This window comes from Sus scrofa, chromosome 4 (genome assembly GCF_054392235.1).
Source record: "Sus scrofa isolate SSC_HxYL_T2T_F1_AM1 chromosome 4, Sscrofa_HxYL_maternal_Yorkshire_Landrace_v2.0, whole genome shotgun sequence".
Classification (NCBI taxonomy): Eukaryota; Metazoa; Chordata; class Mammalia; order Artiodactyla; family Suidae; genus Sus; species Sus scrofa.
This window is the reverse complement of record NC_139386.1, coordinates 102,036,262-102,054,835: the sequence shown is the minus strand read 5'-3', so window position 1 is coordinate 102,054,835 and position 18,574 is coordinate 102,036,262. Positions and strand designations below refer to the sequence as shown.

General features: G+C 48.9%; 1 protein-coding gene across 5 annotated transcripts; it reads left to right on the top strand.

Annotated features, from left to right (window-relative positions):
- The first annotated feature begins 2,427 nt into the window (after nt 1-2,427).
- RIIAD1 (regulatory subunit of type II PKA R-subunit domain containing 1) lies at nt 2,428-16,261 on the top strand. Of its 5 annotated transcripts, XM_085020601.1 has the most exons (6): nt 2,428-2,531; nt 3,040-3,116; nt 9,458-9,504; nt 10,640-10,767; nt 12,327-13,284; nt 14,268-16,261. In XM_085020601.1, the coding sequence occupies exons 1-4, from the start codon at nt 2,448-2,450 to the stop codon at nt 10,708-10,710; spliced, it is 279 nt and encodes a 92-aa protein (XP_084876727.1). In that variant the 5' UTR covers nt 2,428-2,447; the 3' UTR covers nt 10,711-10,767; nt 12,327-13,284; nt 14,268-16,261. The 5 variants fall into 5 exon arrangements, with proteins under 5 accessions (XP_084876727.1, XP_084876725.1, XP_084876726.1 ...); XM_085020599.1 differs by lacking the exon at nt 14,268-16,261 and having other exon boundaries at nt 12,360-13,996; XM_085020600.1 differs by lacking the exon at nt 14,268-16,261 and having other exon boundaries at nt 12,327-13,996.
- Nucleotides 16,262-18,574: the final 2,313 nt, after the last annotated feature.

The following is an 18,574-nucleotide window of genomic DNA, read 5'->3' as shown; positions in this document are numbered from 1 at the left end:
TAGTATTGTTTACTATAATGCTAGCTATATATATAATTTTAAAATTTCTAGTGGCCACATTTAAAAAGAAGTGAAATGCCTTTTAGTAGTATATTTTATTTAACGAATATATGCAAAATAGTGTTCAATATGTTTATATGGTATATCCAAAATATTTAACATGTAATCAATGTAAGGATTATTGAGATATTTTATATTTTTTAAATACTAAGTCTTCAAAATCCAATATTTTACACTTACAGCTCATCTGACACTTATAGCAAATTTCAGGTGCTTAACAGCCACAAATAGCTGGCTCATGGTGACCACATTGGATGGTGCAAATCTAGAAGATTCACCACTAGCTTCTCTGGGGGTGGAGGGGTGGAAAGAGACAGGTCTTGGCCAACAGGAACCATCCCCTCTGATTAACCTCTGCTCCTGGCTAAGAAAAATCACTTCTGACAAATGGCAGCTTATCTACCTCTCACTGTCTCTCTCACTCCTAAAAAAACAACCAAGGAGTTCCCGTCGTGGCACAGCGAAAATGAATCCAACAAGGAACCATGATGTTGCAAGTTCAATCCCTGGCCTCGCTCAGTGGGTTAAGGATCTGGCATTGCCATGAGCTGTGGTGTAGGTCGCAGACATGGCTCAGATCCTGCGTTCTGTGGCTGTGGCCCTGGTGTAGGCTGGTGGCTATAGCTCTGATTCAACCCCTAGCTTGGGAACCTCCATATGCCATGGGTGCGGCCCTAAAAAATCAAACAAAAAAGACGACAACAAAAAAGAAAAACGAAGTGATTACTAACCCCAGATGGGGTTTCTGAGAAGAGGGTTATAGGCCACCATCTATCTCTTGAGGTTTTTTTCCTGACTTGGGAACTGCCAATATTTTCACAGAAGGCTAGAGGTAGATCATTGCCTAATGCTGGGTTTGTTCTTCCTTTTTTTTTGGTAGAGCCGGTGACATGAAGAAGTTCCTGGGCCAGGGATCAAACCCAAGCAATGGCAATTCTGGTTCCTTAATCACTGAATCACAAGGGAACTCCTGGGCTGCTGCTGCTTTTTTTTTTTTTAGGGCCACACCCACAGCATATGGAAGTTCCCAGTCTAGGGATCGAATCTGCCACAGTTGCCTGCAGCCTTTGCAACAGCCACAGCGACACCAGATCCAAGCCGTGTCTTTGACCTACACTACAGCTCACTGCAACACTGGATCGCTGACCCACAGAGCAAGGTCAGGGATCGAAACCTCATCCTCATAAATACTAGTCGGATTCATTTCTGCTGAGCCATCGCTGGAACTCCCTGGGCTTATTTCTTGAGCTCTTTCCTTGCTCCTTGGCAGTTCACAAATCTGAAAGGACCGCCTCCTTCTAGGCTCTCTTCTCTGCCTTTCAAAAGGTCTCATGGAGTTCCCATCGTGGCGCAGTGGTTAACGAATCTGACTAGGAACCATGAGGTTGCAGGTTCGATCCCTGGCCTTGCTCAGTGGGTTAAGGATCCAGCGTTGCCGTGAGCCGTGGTGTGGGTGGCAGACTCGGCTCGGATCCCACGTTGCTGTGGTTCTGGCATAGGCAGGCGGCTGCAGCTCCGATTAGACCCCTGGCCTGGGAACCTCCATATGCTGCGGGAGCGGCCCTAGAAAAGGCAAAAAAAAAAAAAGGTCTCTGCCGGGCATAATCTCTGGGGGTGTAGAAATTCAGCACTTGTATATATTGTCAGACGGGCTCCTGCCCTTTCTAGGTGCTATTTTCAGCTCTCTGTCTTTTCTGTCTCACTTTCTCTTCTTAATTAGATAGTGAAAAAACACATCTTGAAGATCAACTGCCTTTCTCCTCCCTACTCAACTGAGAGTGGGAGAGATGATTGAGAATTTCTGAGGAGCAGTTAATCTACCCAAGAAAGTCAGTCCAAGAGGGGAAACTCCTGGCAGCATATCCCCAGGTCCTTTCCAGCATGTTATAGAACTCGGTTTATGCCATCCTATGGGGTTCTTTCATGTTGTGTCAAGAATCGGAGACATCAGTGTCAAGTGTCTACAGGACAGATGCGGGGGTTTGGCTTCCAGGCCGGCGGAAAGGGAAGAAGGCTAGATTTTCTTTCCCTACTACTAGTGAGCGGGTCAGTAACCAGATTTTGGGAGACGCTGCCTTAGGAATCTCTTTCCCGGTGTTGCTCTAGAGCTAAAGAAAACTAGCAAAACTGGAAAAGTGTGAGGTTGGGTGGGGTCAAGAAGAAGGGCTCGTTTTCATACACAGTCAAGCCAGGGTTTCAGTCCCCAAATCTGGGGAAAGGGATCCTTTAGAGACCTTGTGAGTTTACTCCTCGACTTCAGAGTGGCCCCCCTAATTTCTTCCCTCAGCCCCGCCCCTCTACCGGAGAGAGCCGGGTTTGGGGGCGGGGCCAGGCTAGGGGCGGGTCCTCGCCAGGCCGCGGCCCGTCGCCTTGACGACCGCAACAAGATGGCGAGCCTGCCGGGCGGGACTCACGGGCTGTACCCTGAGGCGCTGAGCCCCGAGCAGCTGGAGCAGCTGCGCGGCTATAAGGTGGGTGCGGCCCGGACCCTTGCCACCATCAGAGTGCAGCTCCCCCCTCCCCACCCCCCGGCCCGGGCAAGGGCCCCAGAGAGAAGGGGCACGCGAGCCTGTTCCCAGATAAAGGCGTGACAGGCTTGCGGGAGGGTGGGAAAAGCCCCCTGCGGACCCCTGGGCTTCTGGGGCCCTGAACAGCGCCTGACCGGCGCCTTAAAGTGCCAAAGGAACTGAAATACGGATGGGCCAGAGAAATGGACAGAAACGACTGCCAGATACATTAACTTAGCTGCAAACAAGAACTTCCCAAAAGTAGAACCAGACTTTAGCCAAGGGCCCTAAGCCTGAGCCTTGGGCAGCATGGAGATGATCGTTAAGAGGACAGAGGGCTTAAATGTTCAGACATCCCGGGAAAGACCTAGGTTAACTGCACACGTTGTTTGCCCAAGCCCTCTACACCTTCATGACCTGAACCCTGAAATCTTTCTCCTATGGAGCATGGCTTTTTGCTCTTGCCCCCCAGATTCAGATTCGGATTACTAATGAAAAGTACCTAAGGACTCACAAAGAAGTGGAGTTGCTCGTAAGTGGTTTCTTCAGGTAGGTGGTTTCCTAGACTGACCTTGAGCAAAGAGTGACATTTTTACCAAATCTTGCTGGGGATAGAGGAGTGTGAGTGACCTTTCTTTAAACACTACATGTTGCTTCCTTTAGGGTCTGAACATTAGAAAACAGCCTAAGATTAGATTTTTTTTCTAATGCTGAGGTTTGGGACTCCCGTGGTTTTCTTGTTATTGCTAGTGATTTCCTTGTTATCTCCAAATTCTCAAAAATATCAATATTCATTCTCTTTAGCTATAAGGACAAATATATACCTCCTGACACTTAGAAGAGGGAATTCGTCATTAAGAAACTCAGCAGGCAGTCATTGGGTGTAAAGACTTCTCGCTGTCAGAGGCATTTAACAAGATCACTAGAACTTTTAAAAAATTCCCATATCTTGGGAGTTCCTGTCGTGGCTCAGTGGTTAATGAGTCCGACTAGGAACCATGAGGTTTCGGGTTTGATCCCTGGCCTTGCTCAGTGGGTTAAGGATCCAGCATTGCCGTGAGCTGTGGTGTAGGTCGCAGACGAGGCTTGGATCCTGCGTTGCTGTGGCTGTGGTGTAGGCCGGCAGCTACAGCTCCGATTAGACCCCTAGCCTGGGAACCCCCATATGCTAGGCAAAAAGGCAAAAAAGGAGTTCCCGTCGTGGCGCAGTGGTTAACGAATCCGACTAGGAACCATGAGGTTGCGGGTTCGGTCCCTGCCCTTGCTCAGTGGGTTAACGATCCGGCGTTGCCGTGAGCTGTGGTGTAGGTTGCTGTGGCTCTGGCGTAGGCCGGTGGCTACAGCTCCGATTCGACCCCTAGCCTGGGAACCTCCATATGCCGCGGGAGCGGCCCAAGAAATAGCAACAACAACAACAACAACAAAAGACAAAAAGGCAAAAAAAAAAAAAAAAAAAAAAATTCCCCTATCTGGTCTTTCTCTACCTTAGAACATTGTTGCAGAAAAACTCCAAGAGCTGAAAGCCACTCTTCTGTAAGTGGCTTATAGAAAAAGAAAACCATTTTTCCACCATATCCTAGAGCAGCTTTTTCCTTCCCGAACACTGCCTTTCCACATGGCACTTGCTTGAATGGAAAAATTTCCTAATGGGATGAAAAGCAAAGGACTGGGGTGGGGGGAAATCATGGTTATCAATGGGTAAAAACACCAGAGTTATCTCAAATACTATTTGGCTACAGACAAACAGGCAAGATTTAAATAATAATGGCTTCCCCTCATGGCTCAGTGGAAACAACCTGACTAGTATCCATGAGGATGCAGGTTCGATCCTTCCCTCAGTGGATTAAGGATCTGGTTTTGCCATGAGCTGTGGTGTAGGTTGCAGGGCTTGGATCCCACATTGCTGTGGCTGTGGTGTAGGCCAGTTGGTGCAGCTCCAATTCAACCCGTAGCCTGGTAACTAGCATATGCTTCGAGAGCAGCCCTAAAAAGACCAAAAAAAAAAAAAGGCTTCCATTTCCAGGAACTGTGTTGGTTTCCTACATTAGCAGTTATTCATTGTACTGTAATTGCATTGTCCATTTCCCCCCCACCCCCCACACCAAAACTCCAAGCTGATGGAGCCATGTTTGTGCCTTCAGGACCCACACAGTGGTACAATTGGTCTTAGTACGTTTTTGTTGATCCTCCCAGCAGCTCTACAAAAGATAGTTTATTACCGCTTCTGTTTTACAGGTGAAGTATGTTCTGCAAGTTGCTGAACCAGGATCCAAACCCTGGTTTTTCCACTGTGTTGCATTGTAAGCACACAGAAGCTAGGGAGCCAGGGCAGGGCTCTCCTTTGTCTTTGCAAAAGTAGGCCTGGAAGGGTGTCTTTTTTTCCATGCCCCTTTGTTTCTCCAGGATCTCATTGTTCTTCATATTTTAGCCATTTCTCCAAGTGGCAGCAGATTCTCAGAGGGCAGATAGGGGAAGGAGAAACTCCTCTGTGAAGTTTGGTTTTATTTGCGTCGGGGGTAAGGTTTGGGCAAAACATAGTTTAGGGGTTCTCTGTCGGTGTCAGCCCTGGGGGATCAGGCCATTACTTTCTGTACCTTTTCTTCCGAAGGGAAATAAAAGGCAACAGCTTTCCTCTCCTGCGGAGCTTGCAATCCAAGTTAGGAACGAAGGATTCCAGCAGGAAGATTGGGGATGGATGGTACAGCCTGAATGAAATCGCCGTTTGCCAAGTTCACAAACAAAAGGATTAGAACCCTTGGGGGTGGGGAAGGAAGAGGGTGTTGTTTTTGCTGCATGGCAGGGAGGGCCCTGCTTCTTGGCCCAGGAACAGTTTCCTGGAGGAGCAGGGTATCTGCAAGGACAGCCCCAGGCATCTTCCCTTTGCCTTCTTACCATCTCTCTGTGGGACAGGCAGGCCACAGGCTTCTCCTTTTGCTGTCCCTGAAGCTTCTCTCCTGAAACCCTCCTGGCCCCTGGCCCCTTTTAGACCTTCTTCTTTCTCAGGTGGAGGTGGGAGGTGAGAGGTAGTGTTTGAAATTTGAGGATTTGCTTTTTTTTCCTCACTTTTTTTCCCCTTTCCTTTTTTTTTTTTTTTTAATGGCTGCACCTGCAGCATATGGAACCCCAGTCACAGCTGCAACCTACACCACAGCTGCACCAAAACCAGATCCTTTAACCCACTGCACCTGGCTGGCCGGGGATTGAACCTGCGCATCCACTGGGACCTGAGCCACTGAAGTCAGATTCTCAACCCGCTTTGCCACAGCAGGAACTCCTTGGGTTTATTCATTTATTTATTAATTATTATTATTATTATTTCTTTTTTTTTGGTGTGATTGTATTTCCTTTGGATAATACCCGAATGAATCAGCCCCTCATCTGTCCTGGCTGCTTCAGGTTGTCCTTCCTGTGAGAAAAGAGGAAGGGAAAAGAGGGGTCAGAGTCTTGGGCAGCATGCCCATCCTGACCTGTTCTGCAGATCTCTGCTCTGGCAAGACTCACTGCAAGCCATGAGAAGCCCCAAACTGTTTTCGTTGGGAAGCAAGCTGCCGACTTGCATTTTCCAGAACCTAGTGATTTACAGCCATTCAGCCATAGCGCTCCAGTCTATACTCATATATACAGTGTATGGGACTCAATACCTTGAATTTTGGAACCGAAAAATGGAAGGAGTAGGGATCTAACTCATTTTAGGCACTCAGAGATCTCAGGTTGTAGGCTGGAGATATGATAAAGTAGTGAAATGGTAGAAAGCCTTTATTAGATGTTTTTGTCAATAGCCAGGCAGATGAATCTCCCCAAACCACAGCACTGACCATGTCATTCTTTGGCTGGGAAAATCTCCAGTGGATCCACAATATTGCCTTTTTTCTTAAAAGGACATTCTGTTGAAATATAAAGAAAAGTGGCCTATCCTAAACTGGATGAACTTTCACAAGCTGAGAACACACATGCAACTAGTGTCCAGATCAAGAGATAGAACCTGGGTGTTCCTGTCGTGGCTCAGTGGAAACAAATCCAACTAGTATTGGTGAAGATGTGAGTTCGATCCTGGCCTCCCTCAGTGAGCTGTGGTGTAAGTCGCAGACTCAGCTTGGGTCTGGAGTTGCTGTGGCTGTGGCCTAGGCCGGTGGCTACAGCTCCGATTCAGCTCCTAGCCTGGCAACCTCCTTATGCTGCGGGTACGGTCCTAAAAAGACAAAAAAAAAAAAAAAAAAATGCAATCTGATGTGCACCTCAGGCAGTCACTTGTTCCAAAAAGGTAGCCAGTACTTCGACTTCTACTAGCGACAGATTCGTTTTGCCTTTTTTTTTTTTTTTTTTTTTTGTACTTTATATAAATGGAGTTCTACAATATGTGCTCTTTTGTGCTTGGCTTCTTTTGCTCTACAGTATCTCACAGATTCTCCATTTTCATTGCTGTATGGTATTCCACAGTGTGACTGTACCATGCTTTATTTATTCATCCCCATTGTCTTTTTTTTTTCTTTCATTTTTTTGGGTCACACTCACGGCATGTGGAAATTCACAGGCTAGGGATCAAACCTATGCCACAGTAGTGATCTACAACATAGCAGTGACAACACTGGATCTTTAACTGCCAGGCCACCAGGGAGTTCCTTTTATTTCCCTCATTGTCTTTTTTCTTTTTTTTTCCTTCCTTGTTTTTTTTTGCCATTTCTTGGACTGCTCCCACAGCATATGGAGGTTCCCAGGCTAGGGGTCGAATTGGAGCTAGAGCTGCCGGCCTACACCACAGCCACAGCAGTGCGAGATCTGAGCCACGTCTGCAACCTACACCACAGCTCACGGCAACGCCAGATCCTTAACCCACTGAGCAAGGCCAGGGATCCAACCCACAACCTCATGGCTCCTAGTTGGACTCATTAACCACTGAGCCACAACGGGAACTCCCCATTGTCTTTTGAATTGAATATAAAAGTCTCTCCTTGGCCTTCAAGTTCCTCCCATAGGGCCCTCCTTCATTTTCTGCTACTCCCTGCATGTGTGCCCACTCCAGCTGGACCGGACCCCTCTGGTCATCCCACAGACCTCATGCAGGGGCACTGACTCTCCTTGAGTGCTCGTCTAGACCCGGGGAAACAATGGTGGGCATGACCCAGTTCCTACCATCGAGGAGGAGTTCACTGCCTGTTCACTGTGGGCTGTTCCTTTAAATTTCCAGGCTTTTGTTCCTGCTGCTTCCCTGGTCCCGAGTGCTCTGTCCCGCCACCCTTGTCCCATAAGTACCTCAAGGGTGCTCTCAAATGCAAGCTGCTCTGTGAGGATTTGGGGGTCTTGCTCTACGTAACCGTCCTCCTTCCTCTGATCGTCAGCGTAGTACTTACTACCGTCTTGTGGCACCACCTGGAGTTACTTGGCCTTTTGGACATTTGGAAACTTACCTGTTTCCTTTTACTTGACTGTAATTTCTTTGAGGTGGGGCTATCTAAATAATCAATGTCTCATATCTTTTTTCTTTTTTTTTGCTTTTTGGGGCCACACCTGAGGCATATGGAAGTTTCCAGGTTAGGGGTCGAATTGGAGCTGCAGCTGCTGGCCTACACCACATCCACCGCAACATGGGATCTGAGCCACGTCTGTGAACTACACCATAGCTCATGGCAGCACTGGATCCGTAACCCACTGAGCGAGGCCAGGGATCAAACCCAAGTCTTCACGGATACTAGTCAGGTCCATTACCATTCAGCCATGACGGGAACTCCAATCTCTCATATCTTATATAGTGACTTACACATAACCTGTGTCAATAATTCTCAAATTGAGGGAGAAGAAGGGAAGCAAAATCCTTGAAGCTTGGGAGGCAGAGGCCTCCCGCAGGCTGGGCAGCCATGGCCACAAGGCTGCGTTGTAGAGCAGTGGCCTTGGAATCACAAGACCTGGGCTGCTTTCCTTTATTTACTTGCTTTATGAACTTGGGCAAATGATTAACCTTTTCAAAGCCTGGTTTCTTCATAGATAAAAACGGGACACAGTCCTGGCTGTTTCACAGAGCTGTAGAGTAAGGTAGCATCTGTGAACATACTTTATGAGCCATAAAACTGCAGGATATAAGGCATTTTAAGCTTCCCAGTGGCACCGGCACTGCAGGTGTTGCCCCAGTGTCCACTGTACTGCAGGACCAATGACTACCTCAAGCCCGCCTTCTCAGCTTTGGGTGTTGGTGGTTTTTTTTTTTTTTTTTTTTTTTTTTTTTAATCTGTCTTTTGTCTTTTTAGGGCCACACCCACGGCATATGGAAGTTCCCAGGCTAGGGATCAAATCGGAGCTGTAGCCACCGGCCTGCACCACAGCCACAGCCACGCCAGATCTGAGCCACATCTGTGACCTACACCATAGCTCACAACAACGCCAGATCCTTGACCCACTGCCCTAGGCTGGGGATCGAACCTGCGTCCTCATGGACATTAGTCAGATTCGTGCCACGGCCACGACGGGCACTCCTCACCTTTCTTTACTATACTCTCCCCGCACCTGTGGCAATTACTGGTTACTCTTATTCAGGAGGCAGTGGGCTGCATATCTGTCCCACCGCACCCAAGTCCCTCGAGGACTCGGCAGCGTGCTCGACAACTTGCTGCCTGGCCCTATCGTGGCCTCCAGTTCTCATTTTGTTGAGTGAATGAATGAGGGCTTCACCGGGCTGCAGCACCAGCTGTCTTGTGAGGCCAGTGTTCCCTAGGCTTCTTGCTGTTTAGAAAGTCTTGGTCCTGACCCCAGATCCTGACTGCAGGAGAAGCAGGAAGAAAAGGGTCCTTGTCAGGAGTTCTCTGGCTGTCTGCCTGCCACGGTGGCTGTGTCTCAGGTCACCTGCCCTGACAGTGCAGGACCAGCTTTACTTCCTCCCCTTCTCCCTTGATGTTTTCCAGAGAAATATTTCTGCAAAGACCAGACAACATTCAAGAATTTGCGGCAGGTAAGTCAGGCGGCCTCCATTTCGGGGCGTTTGATAAGCCAGCACCAGGAGTGTTATTGCGAATTTAGACTCGGACAAGCCCAGGATTCTCCCTGCAGAGACTAGGGTATTTCTTTACCTGATGGCTCCCAAGAGAGCTTTGCTCAATAGTCTCTTTCCTCCGGTTGTCATTTCCTCAAAATGAGGACAGATAAGAAATGAGGCAGCACTTGCTCAGGGTGAGGATTGTTAAGAATTCTGAGATTCCCAGAGGAGCAGACGGGCGGCTTTTTCCCCGGGAATCGTAAAGCAGGGCTGGCATCCCTGGCTGCACATTAAAATCAGCTGGGGAGCGTTTAAAAAATACCGATGCCCGGGCCGTCCCCCGGGGTTCTGACTTAATTAGTCTGGGGTGGGGCCCGACAGCCCCGTTTGAAAGGCTCCCCAGGTGATTCTAATGGGCTCTGCTGCCCCGCGACGGCTTAAGGTCAATGGTATTTAAAGGGAAGGGGCGGGGCCGACGGTTTCGCGGGTCCTGTCGGCCCCCGGGAGTCGAGTCGGAGTCGGTTGCCGCCCCAGCCCGTTTCTGGCTGAATCGAACGAAGGACGTCTTTGCTGCCAGAGCAGATGCTGCCTCTGATTCACACTCTGCTGGGTGTATAAAAATCCTCCTCTGTCGTCATCCTGCGAGAGAGCCTGGCTCTCCGCTGCGAGGATATTCTCAGAGGGCGTCATGTCTCCGAGACAGGAGCCAGCAGGCCGAGTGGAGACAAGAATGACACTTGGTATCTCTTTGGGCCCCGAGGTGGGCCGGGAGCAGAAAGCCGGAGGCTCCCTCGGCCCTCCGCTGGCTCCCTGTGCGTCAGCAAGCTGACCAGAGAGCAGCAGGGCGGTGTGGAGGGGACAGGGCCTGTCCTGTGTCAGCCTTTCCTGGGAACGCTTGAGCTGGAGGCTGAGAGCTGCTGGGGGTGGGGGGCAGGGGGAAACAGTGACCTTGGGATTTGCTGTGACATCTCATTTACCTTGGAAAGCGGGGGCCGCTGGTAACAGTCCTGCTAAGACAGAGCCACTCTAACTTTTTCGCAGAGTAAGCGCCTCCCTCCCAGTCTTTTCCCCTTGGGTTTAGACCATTTCTTCTTTTTGATTCTTGTCCCAGACTATTTCACGGATCCAAGACTTCCCAACAAGATTCACATGCAGCTAATTAAGGAGAAGAAAGCGGCTTAATTAGCAAAATCATGATGCTCAGCTGTTGAGAGAGCCCAGAAAGAATCCAGCCTCAGGGTGGGTGTTAACCTCACTTACAGACAGAGGCTTCTTTACTCCTGTGAAAATACGCACGCACCGGCTCCTCGGCCCAGGGTGTGAAAGAAACCAAACAGACGCTGCAGAGAAATTTCGTGCAAGTGTTGAGTTTTCCTGACACCACTCTGGGGAGTTGGGGGCTGTGAAGAGAGGCTCGGGGTTTGTCTGGCATGTCTGTGGCAGGGAGAGACATCCGTCTTCTTAATCCAGTGACACAGATTAAGAGGATGGAAATGGGAGTAGCTGTGGAGGAAAGAGAGGCAGCGAGATGGGGGTGGGAGGCCTTAGGATCAAGGCCTTGCGCTGAGGCTGCGGAATTCCAGCGTGGCCCTCTCCTTCTGTCCAGAGGGGCTTTTCCTACTGCTTCTGGAAAGTGTGGGGGCAGTTTGGATCGGGCGCCCCCCGCCCCAGGCAAACCCAGCTACGTGATGAGGACCATCACCCATTTCGCAGGCTCGATTTCTGAGATGGTTTTGCAGGTCGGGCTCTTTAAATGTGAGGTAGGCGGAAGCCACACTCCGGAGTTAGTAGCACCGTTTCTGTTCCGCAGGGTCATCTGGGAGCAAGAGAGCCCTGCTGCCATCAGTGTGGGTTTCCAGGCTGCCTTGGGCTGTGTCTGCTGTTGCAAAGGCTTTTAAAGATACTCATTAAAACCAGACCTTCCTGCTCTCTCTGCTTTCTTTTTACTCCGAAGGAGGAAGACATCCTTCCTGGGAGGGCTGCTCTGGCCCTGATCTGACCCAGCAGGTCGCAGGCCTGTTTCTTGGTCCGGGGCAGAGGCCTCCGCTAGGTCTGCGGGCTGTTTCCACAGGTGCCTCATCCGTGTGCTCCCTGCCTCCAGCCCCTCACTCCCAGGGCCGAGAGGGGACCAAAGAGCAGGGGCGGGGATCCTGAGAGGCCCGCAGCTGGTGGTGGTGGTGCTCAGACAAGCAGAGGCCACGTTTCTGAGGTGGCTTTCGTTTTTTATCTTACCTCCTGGGTTACTGTGCAGTGTGGACAGGTGGTGATTAACTTTTATTTCCGTAGCAGCAATAAGAAGAGGAACTGGGCTGGAAGGACAGCAAGAGAGAAAGGGATGGGACATAGAAAACCCATTCGGGGTCACGAATATTGTGAAATAAGAGCTCAGTGGGTGACTCGGAGGCGGTGGACTTTGTTCTTGTGGATTTTTAAGAACAAGCTGCCCACCCACTGGACTTTGAGCTTGGAGGCAGGAGGGTGGCCAGTTGGCCTGGAGGGGTCCTTGCCAGATCTAGGAGGCGTCGGAAGTCTTCCGTGTGCGTGTCCTAACTCACTGACTCCACTGTGGGAAGGACCTCTCACCTGGGTCATTTCACCACCGCAAGAGAAGCACCAGACAATCCAGACTCTTATTTTTATTTCCCTTATCTCTGCTCTTGTTCCAGCTACCCTCCCCACCACAGTAGTAGAAAGGGCAACAAGACGGGGCATTTGGAGGACTTTAAATATAGATAATAAGCTATGACATAGGAACCTGAGGCGTTATTTTAAGTGATTTCACAATCACACTCCTGCAGCCATGGCTCTGACAACGAGGTGTCCCTGTTTAGAAAATCCAAACGAAGCCTTCAGCCAGACACACATCTACGAAGGACCTCTGATGTGAAGAGTTCTATTAGATACTCTGGGCACCTTTCGTCAGAGAAGAGACCTGCAGCCGCGTAAGCAGAGAGCAGAGTGTTTTTCAAAATGCTGAACGCCGTGAGTGTACAACAGCTGGTGCTTGGCGAGTTTCTGGGTAAAATTAAGAAATACATTTCTTTTAAAATACATCTCGAAGCCTTCCTAAGTGAAGAATGCATTTAACACGTGGTCACAGTGCACCCTCTTTGTGTGAGACGGTGGGCGCTGGGTCCGGGCGTGAGGCAGAGACATTGTCCCCGCCCACAGGGGTTCATGGTCTGGGAGATGGGCTGCTTTTCTCTCCAAACCCTATCTGAATGGCTCACCTTTTAGACTGAAAGCTCCACCAGGGCAGGGGCCAGATCTAAAAATCGAGTTGTTTGCTATTGAGTTCACAACTCATAGCACAGCGTCTGAATCTAGTGGCTGCTCAGCATGCATTTGTTGGAGACGGAATTAGCAATCACGTGACATCGATTGCTCTCTAGACTGTCGTACAGCTCTGATGGAAGTAGGGCCACGATACAGGAGGAGGTAGAAGAAAGAACACCCACTCTGCCTGCGTGTGAGGGAAGCCTCGTGGAAACTGGTGTGTGATGTAGAGGAAGGGATTTGCTAGGAAGGCTGGAGTAGTTGGGTATCCCAGTGCTTCTGTTCTGCTGAGCAGGATGGTGGTGGCCTGCTGATTCTCAATGACCCCTTTCTTCCTTGCTTCTGGAGCAGAGGGGGCAAGTGAAGAAGGAGAGGGGAGCAGCTGCCGGATCAGTCCCAAAGCAGTGTCTGTCCCACCCACCCTTCCTGATTCATTCTCCATGTCGCAGTTAGAATGATATGTATCTATATATATATTTGGCCTCACTCACGGCATATGGAAGTTCCCAGGCCAGGGATCGAACCTGTGCCACAGCAGTGACAGGGTTAGATCCTTAACCTACTAGGCCACCAGGGAGCTCCTAGAATGGTCTTTTAAGAAATCTAAATCAGTATGTCACTCTCCTGCCTAAAACTCTTTAGTGGTCTTCCAATTACTCAAAACCCAGAAGGCTTTGCAGGTTCCCAAGTCCCCTCCACCTCTCAGACATCATCTGCTCTTTCCTCTCTCCTTGCTGGACTCCAGCCACACCAGTTTTTTCTCCCTCAAACATGGCCAAGGTAGTTCGCACTTTAGGCCTTTGAACTGTGCCTGGATTTCTCTCCCCCAGCGCCTCACCTTACCAGGTCCCAATTGGGATGCTCTGCGCTAGAAGAGAAAACTGCTGGGCAGATAGGCCACGCCTTTCTCAGGTAGCAGGTCCACAGGCGGCAGCTGCTGATGGCAGCTCAGGGGCTGCCTCTCTGCAATTTCTTCCCTTTCAGGGTCGGAGGAGGAGGACCAGGAGCAGATGTGGCAGTGATGCTTGTCTTTCTTTTCAGGAAAGCAAAAGTTTCCCCAGGACACCCCATTCACTCCCCAACTTTCACTACCATTTCATTGGCCAGAACTGTGCATGTGGCCCCCTCTTTAAGAGAGGCTGGGAAATTGAAGATTTAGCCAGTGAAAAATACCCTAGATTGCCTCTTGTCACTTCCTCAGAGATTCCTTTCCTGGGGATCCAAGTGAAGTGGCCTCCCCCGGACATTCAAAAAAATTTGATTAAAAAATATTCCTCCTGGGAGTTCCTGTTGAGGCAAAACAGAAACGAATCCGACTAGGAACCATGAAGTTGAGGGTTTGATCCCTGGCCTCTCTGTGTGTTAAGGATCTAGCGTTGCCATGAGCTGTGGTATAGGTCACAGACGTGGCTCGGATCTGGCGTAGCTGTAGCTGGCAGCAACAGCTCTGATTTGACCCCTAGCCTGGGAACCTCCATATGCCACGGGTACGGCCCTAAAAAAAAAAAAAAAAAAAGACAAAAAACGTATATATATATTCCCCCTAGCCATTCTGTATCACATCACTTTGTTTTGTTTCTTTATAACACCAACCACTGTTGATATTATCTTGTTTGCTTACTTTCTTGTTCCTGTCTGTGGCCCCATTGAGAACAGGCCTTGTCAGTGGTGTTTGTCACACCAAAGCCAGCATGCACAGCTGTGTCTGTCACATGTAGCTACTCCATGCACACTTGCTGAATGGTTGCAGAGATGTGTGGATGGTGGTTAGAAGCCTGACTACAGAATGAAGCCTTGATGGATGCAGTGGCATGAAAACGGGAGATGAATCCTGTGTTGTCTTGGAGGCAGGGCCTGTGCTTTGAAAGGGGGAGAGTTATAACGGGAGGTGGTGTAGGCTCTGGACTGACTTCTGGGTTTTTGTGTGGACAAGGAGGGGGATGGTGCAGGAGGGAAGTAGCCAGGGGCACGAGAAATGGAGAGATTAATTCAAACCAAAAGGTTTCCACTGGTTTGCAATCGAGTTGTGGGTGATGTTAATATGAATAGCTGCAGTGAGGTTGGCAGAAGTCAGACTGCGGTGGACTCAGTGCTTGTGAGATGAGGATGTGGAAGTGGATGCTCACGGCCATGAGGAGGATGGAGGAGGGCAGAGGTTAGAAGGGGAGGCAGCGTCATGGACGGGCTTTTGTAACAGGATTTTTGTAATGCTTGAGCATCCGGGGATCTGACATTTTTCATCGCTTCGGGGTCTGTTTTGCTTTTAGGCTAAAAAATGTTAGGAGCATCTTGGAGATGTTGTGCAGATGGGCCCTGATACCCAAAAGTAATGGGATCTTAATAGGCAGGCCTAACTTTGCCACCGCATGACCTGGCATGACCTCCGAGTCAGGTTCTTCGTCCTCACAATGGGAGCAGAAGCTCTCTGGGGCTTGCAGTAAGGATGGCCTCAGGCTTGCTCTCCCGGGTGGGAAGGAAGGGCAGTGGTGGGGAGCCCCATGCTCTCATCTCGCTGGATGGGCTCTGCTGCCCTCTGCTGGCGAGACTCCGCTCAGAGAAGGCCTGTTCCTGGCCCAAGTGGAGAGTGAGCGGGAGGAAGAGAAATGGGGGCTAGAAGCGTGAGAATAGTCACAAATTTACAGATTCCTGTAAGAGTGTCTTCAGAAGTTACAAAATCCAGGACCTTATCTCTGGCAGCGCTGCTTCATAAGCTCCTTAGATGTCTTCTCCCTAGAAGTGTCAGAAAAAAGAAACCTCGTGAGGTCAATCATTCATTGGATCATTTTATTCAACAACTATTGGGGTATATTCATTACTCAGGATGCAAAGTTTTGGAAGGAAGACACACTCTTTCCTCAAGGAACTCATAGGCCAGTGAGTGGAGACATAGTTATACAACGTTAATTATAATCGGTTTCCAAAGTGAAATAACAGAAATGGGCAAGCCACTGCGGGTACACAGGAGGCACCTCACTGGTGCCATGTGGGGGGTGGGCACGATGAGAGCTTGGCTGGAAGATGTTTCCAGCTTGGGAGCGACTGCTAACAGATGATTTGGAGTTACAGGCCCCAAATTACTCTCCAATACCATATCTCCCTGTTATTAAATACAAAGGGCAAGCCTTGTTTCTTCCAAGGAAACTTTTTCCTGAAGTCTTTGCCCCTGCTGTCTCTGTGTTTATAGTCCCATAGGCTGTAAAAAGAGGGGCGTGTTACCAGACTTTATATTTGAGCTTCATTGTCATGACTGACATTTATGAATGCATTACATGTGCTTTGTAAAAACACCTCCCCAGGAGCAGTCAGGCACATGCAAACCCAGAAACTTTTCAGCATCCTTGAGAAAATTCTGCTTTAATTCTAAAGAACCCAATGTGCCTTGTATGCAGTAGATTTTCACTAAACACTTGTTGAAAAAGAACAGGCTCTTGGTGCTATTAAAGCCGTTGTTGATGTCCCCTTGGGTTGCTGAGTTTCTTCAACTATAAGGGGGATAACATGTCCCTTGTGGGTTTGTGGTATGGGGTGTTCATTACACACGCAGGCACCATGTTCATCTGGCCCATAGTAGGCCTTTAAATGTAGCAGCTATTGTTTCAGTGAAGTAGCAGAACTTAGGACCAATGTAACTTGGCACTAGGGACAGTCACTGAGAAGAGTCACAAGGAGAAGTCACAAGTTTTACCCTGGTGGGAACAGAGTACATAAAATTAAATGCAAGTTAATATGTTGGAGTCTAGGACTATTTAGTGTGAAGACTAAGAGCTTTCTTTCCTCTTTTTTTTTTTTTTTTTTTTTTGTCTTTTTAGGGCGGCACCCGCAGCACATGGAGGTTCCCAGGCTAGGCGTCGAATCAGAGCCGTAGCTGCCAGCCTACGCCACAGCCACAGCCACTTGGGATCCAAGCTGCACCTGCGACAAGCCCACAGCTCATGACAACACCAGAGCCTTAACCCACTGAGCAAGGCCAGGGATCGAACCTGCATCCTCATGGATGCTAGTTGGGTTCATTAACCGCTGAGCCATGACGGGAACTCCTACTTAGAGCTTTCTTGAGAATGCTTCTTCAAGGCCCAACCCAACGGTTCAGGAGTTACGCTTCTGGCCAGGGATCGAACCTGCATCCTCATGGATGCTAGTCGGGTTCATTAACCGCTGAGCCATGACGGGAACTCCTACTTAGAGCTTTCTTGAGAATGCTTCTTCAAGGCCCAACCCAACGGTTCAGGAGTTACGCTTCTGACCCATCTCCTACAGGATCCAGGGGGCCTGGAATCTGACAGAGACAGGTCCTTCAGGACTTCACAAAGTGTCTTATTCTTTGGTCATTGGGCAGGAGAAATGACAGCACAGAGTCTTCAAATTGCAGTGATAAATGTGTCTCCGGGGACTGGAAGAACAAAATCCAACAGTTGTCCGGTAGCTGTAGGTAGGTTAATTGTTCGGTGTTAATTGTTAGGATGTACCTGAAAACTGGGGTGGGGGGGCGGGAAGAAAAAAAGATGTATCTAAAAACTAAATCTGATGGGAAGAGGCTAAATGGGTTACTGTGTTTTGTTTTCACACTTTGACTAGCAAAATGGAATCCAGGTGCCAAAGGGGAGGACTGAATTGTAGAATTTCTTCAAGTCAAAACTGCCTTGCTCAGTCAGTTCAGTCTTACTTCACAGATGAAGAAACTTGTCCTCAGATAACAGAGTGGCACAGGGGACTAACCCTCTCCTGATTTCCAATCTAATGTGATTCCAGTATTTGACTCTAGGAAAGATACTTAGAATTGTTCAGCTTGGAGAACAAAAAAATGGCTGGATCAAAAATGGTTCCGGAAAAGGGATGTAGTATATACCTCTGGGAATGCTAGGTGAGGCCACAATCCATTATCAAACATTGATGCCCACTCTCTCTCATTCAAGGGCATTTCCATCTCCATGATTTTCATTTTTCAATTTGCTCTTCTGTATATCGTCTTACACTAGATGTTATGGGCAGATCTATTGAATGTAAAGAAAAGTATTTCACCCCAGTATATCTTTTTTTTTTTTTTTTTTTTTTGTCTTTTCAGGGCCACACCTGCAGCAAATATAAGTTCCCAGGCTAGGGGTCGAATGGGAGCTACAGCTGCTGACCTACACCACAGCCATAGCAATGCCAGATCCGAGCTGCATCTGTGACCTGTCCCACAGCTCATGGCTATACCAGATCCTTAACCACTGAGCATGGCCAGGGATCAAACTTGGCATCCTCATGGATACTAGTTGAATTCTTTTATTTATTTATTTATTTATTTTTTGTCTTTTTGCTATTTCTTGGGCCGCTCCCGCGGCATATGGAGATTCCCAGGCTAGGGGTCGAATCAGAGCTGTAGCCACCGGCCTACACCAGAGCCATAGCAACACGGGATCCGAGCCGCGTCTGCAACCTACACCGCAGCTCACGGCAACGCCGGATTGTTAACCCACTGAGCAAGGGCAGGGACCGAACCCGCAACCTCATGGTTCCTAGTCGGATTCGTTAACCACTGCGCCACGACGGGAACTCCATAGTTGAATTCTTAATCTGCTGAGCCACAACGGGAACTCCTGTACAATGTATTCTTGATCACATGTATTAGGACTGGTCATAGCAATGCTTAGGAGTAATATATAGTAAAATCCTAACACAATGTCACTTTGGTTTTGGAATACACCAATTTTCTTTCTTGTAGCTGACGACCCTTCCAACAATAAAGTAACTGTGCGACCCCACACACCAAACCACCCAGGTGTGGGAG

Coding starts and splice junctions, on each gene's coding strand:
- RIIAD1 (XM_085020601.1), top strand. CDS start 2,448: ATGGCGAGCCTGCCGGGCGGGACTCACGGGCTGTACCCTGAGGCGCTG. Junction 2,532..3,039: donor AGCAGCTGCGCGGCTATAAG/GTGGGTGCGGCC, acceptor CTTGCCCCCCAG/ATTCAGATTCGGATTACTAA. Junction 3,117..9,457: donor CTCGTAAGTGGTTTCTTCAG/GTAGGTGGTTTC, acceptor GATGTTTTCCAG/AGAAATATTTCTGCAAAGAC.